The sequence below is a fragment of the Microtus ochrogaster genome, unplaced genomic scaffold, assembly GCF_000317375.1.
Source record: "Microtus ochrogaster isolate Prairie Vole_2 unplaced genomic scaffold, MicOch1.0 UNK16, whole genome shotgun sequence".
Lineage (NCBI taxonomy): Eukaryota > Metazoa > Chordata > Mammalia > Rodentia > Cricetidae > Microtus > Microtus ochrogaster.
Genome location: NW_004949114.1, coordinates 4,003,124 through 4,006,455, shown reverse-complemented (window position 1 = coordinate 4,006,455; position 3,332 = coordinate 4,003,124). Strand labels below are relative to the sequence as shown.

General features: G+C 42.0%; 1 protein-coding gene across 1 annotated transcript in view; it reads right to left on the bottom strand.

Moving 5' to 3' along the window:
* Window positions 1-6: 6 nt before the first annotated feature.
* The window catches only part of CUNH1orf43 (chromosome unknown C1orf43 homolog), a 10,750-nt gene continuing 7,424 nt past the window's right edge, over window positions 7-3,332 (bottom strand). Inside the window, exon 5 of the mRNA XM_026789227.1 lies at window positions 7-579. Within this exon, the coding sequence (XP_026645028.1) occupies window positions 348-579 (232 nt within the window). The 3' untranslated portion in view covers window positions 7-347. The remainder of the gene's footprint in view (window positions 580-3,332) is intronic.

The window sequence follows — 3,332 nt, the reverse complement described above, 5'->3', positions numbered from 1 at the left end:
CGTGATGAGAAAATTATTTTGATTTAAAAAACTCCTATACCATTAGATATATGTACACTGTAAGTAGAACTGGGAATTCTTAAAGTCATCCTTAAAAATAATTTCATAATATGTATCAGAAGCTTTAAAAATAAAGTTAGGTGGATATTAGCTATCCTCTTAAATAGTATGATAAAAAAAAAAAAAAGAAAAAAGAAAAAGAAAATGCCTCTAAAAAAGGACTGGGGAATGACCCTTCAGACACAGTTCTGAAGGAGCTCTGGCCTCAACAGAAGCTTTGGCTGGCAAAGTCTGGGCCTGCTGAGCCAGACGGCATGAAGGCTGCACAGGTGGCGTCTGCAGCTCCATCACAGAGTACTCTCCAGCGTGTTGTAGTTGTCTTTAAAGCTCTTCAGTTCGAGGAAGTGCTTAGGACGTTTGCTCTTCTGACTGGAGGGGAGGTATGTGACCTGGATGGTTGTTGGTGACATTTCAGGTGACTGAGTTAGGTCTTTGGCTGCCGACTGGTGTTGTTTCTGAGAGCTCCCAATTCGTGCTTTGACCCTGAAGAACACACAGAAGACATGGACAGAATGAGAGCTGGCAGAAAGGGGCTGGAGAGACGACTCAGTGGTTAAGAGCATATACTGCTCTTCTAGAACCCAGAGTTCAATTCCTGGCAACCATGTCAGGTGCCTATAACTCTAGCTCTAGGCCAGTGTACACATAATTAAAACTAATAAAACTAATCTTTAAAAACAAGCAAAACAGAATACAATACAGAAATTATTCCACCCACAACATGCAGCTACAATGGTCTCTGATGTATTTTACCAGTTACTAAACCAGGCACGGAGGCATACACTTGCAATTCCAAGAGGCAGGATTATTATAAATTCAAGATCAGTCTAGCTTAATGATGTTTGTCCGTCTGTTATATCCCCCCCCCTCGTGACCCACCTTCACTTCCAAACAAACAAAAACCACAACAAAAACCCAAACAACTCATTACTAAAATCATTTGATGATTTAGGTATGATAGGAAAAACAAATTTTAAGTCCTTATTTCCATTATAATCTTTTCTTTTTTGATGTGTGTGGAGGAAGAGGGGACAGAAAAGGTCTTAACTATTATACAGGCTAGGCTGGCCTTACAGGAAAGTAGGCCATCACACCCAGCTTCAACAACAAAATAGCAAATGAAACACACAGGAAACGTTTCCCATACAGGGTTTCTCTCTGTAGCCCTGGCTGTTTTGAAACTCATTCCGCAGACCAAGCTGGCCCTGAATTCACAGGTCTGCCTGCCTCTGCCTCCTGAGTGCTGGGATTAAATATGTGCTCTATCACGATGGCTGGAGAAACAGGCGTACTATTTTAAACTATAAGCTTTGAACTGTTAAGTACAATCACAATGTTGTACTGCCAACCTTCAAAATGTTTTGCATTTCACATAACTAAATTTTTTTTTTTTTTTTGGTTTTTTGAGACAGGGTTTCTCTGTGGTTTTTGGAGCCTGTCCTGGAACTAGCTCTGTAGACCAGGCTGGTCTCGAACTCACAGAGATCTGCCTGCCTCTGCCTCCCGAGTGCTGGGATTAAAGGCGTGTGCCGCCACCACCACCTGGCTACACATAACTAATGTTTATGTTGATTAAATAATGCTTATCTTCTCAGGTCCTAGCAACTACCATTTTACATCCCGAGTCTTGTAGTATGGAAGAGCAGGCTGCATCCTGCTACTTGGCTAGCTTAACCTCCAAAATAACCACAAAGAAATTATATTAACTTAATTACTGCCTGGCCCATTATATTTAACCACTTCTTGGCCAACTCTCACATCTTGATTAACCCATTTCTATTAAATCTGTATGTCACCATGAGGTTGGGGCTTACCGGGAAAGATTCAGCATGTCTGACCTGGTGGTTGGCTCCATGGCGGCAATCTCTAACCCTGCTTTCTTCCTCCCAGAATTCAGTTCTGTCTACCCCGCCTACCTATGTTCTGACCTATCTGGCCAAGCAGTTTTATTAATTAACCAATAAAAGCAACACAGAAGAACCTCCTACACCAGAGTCTGACTACTTAGACCATGTAAGTGAAATCAGCATTTATCTTTCAAGTGATTTCTCTCTTTCTTCTTTCTTTCTTTCTTTCTTTCTTTCTTTCTTTCTTTCTTTCTTTCTTTTCCTCCCTCCCCCTTCCCTTCCTTCCTTCCTTTCTTTCTTTTTTGAGACAAAGTTTCTCTGTGTAGCTTTGGCTATCCCAAAGCTTTACTCTGTAGATCAGGCTAGCTCAAACTAACAGATCTGCCTGTCTCTGCCTCCTGAGTGCTGGGATTACAGCATATACCAACTCACCCGACCCAAGTGAAATTTTATCAGGTTTCCTTCCTAGCTTCTTTCAAGACTTTTCATTTGTGTGTATGTGCACCACACATGTACAGGAGCCCAAAGACATTAGAAGTTGGCATTGTATCCCCTGGATTGGCCACTGTGAGCCACCCAATGTGAGTGATAGAAAACAAGCCAGGCACTCCAAAAGAGAAGTTCTCTTTATCGCTAAACATCCCTCCAGCTCCTAAAGGTTCATTTTAAATTTTGCTTTATGTGTGTATGTCTATGTGAATGTAGGCTACCCGTGTGTAGGCCAGAATAGGTGTTGGATCCTCTGGACCTTAAGTTACAGGAAGTTATGACTATCTAACATGGATGCTGGAAACTAAACTCTGGGCCTCTAGAAGAGTAGCAAGCACTCTTATAAACGCTGAGCCATCTCTCCAGACTCCTTGCCTAAACCAAATGTTCTTTTCTAGGCTTTTTTTTTTAAGATTAATTTATTAATTATGTATACAGTATTCTCAGTATTCTGTCTGCGTGTAGAAAGGTGCTGGAAATCTTCATTCCTTTGCTAGCTATACCATTTTTTTTAAGGTTTATTTTTATGTAGTGTGTATGGATGTCTGTGCTCTACATAAATGCCAGGTTCCTATGGAGGCCAGAAGAGAGCTTCAGCTCCCACTGGAACAGGAGCGGCAAATGGTTGTGAGGTCTCATGTTGATGCTGGGGATTGAACCCTGGTCATCTGCAGAGCAGCTGGTTTTCTTAACCTCTGAGTCATCTCTCCAGACCTTTTGTTTTTGAGAATGAGTTTCCTCTATGTAGCCCTGGGTGTCAAGAAATTAGCTATGCAGACCAGGTTTCTTTTTTTTTTTGTTTGTTTTTTTGAGACAGGGTTTCTCTGTGGCTTTGGAGCCTGTCCTGGAACTAACTCTGTAGACCAGGCTGGTCTCGAACTCACAGAGATCCGCCTGCCTCTGCCTCCCGAGTGCTGGGATTAAAGGCGTGCGCCA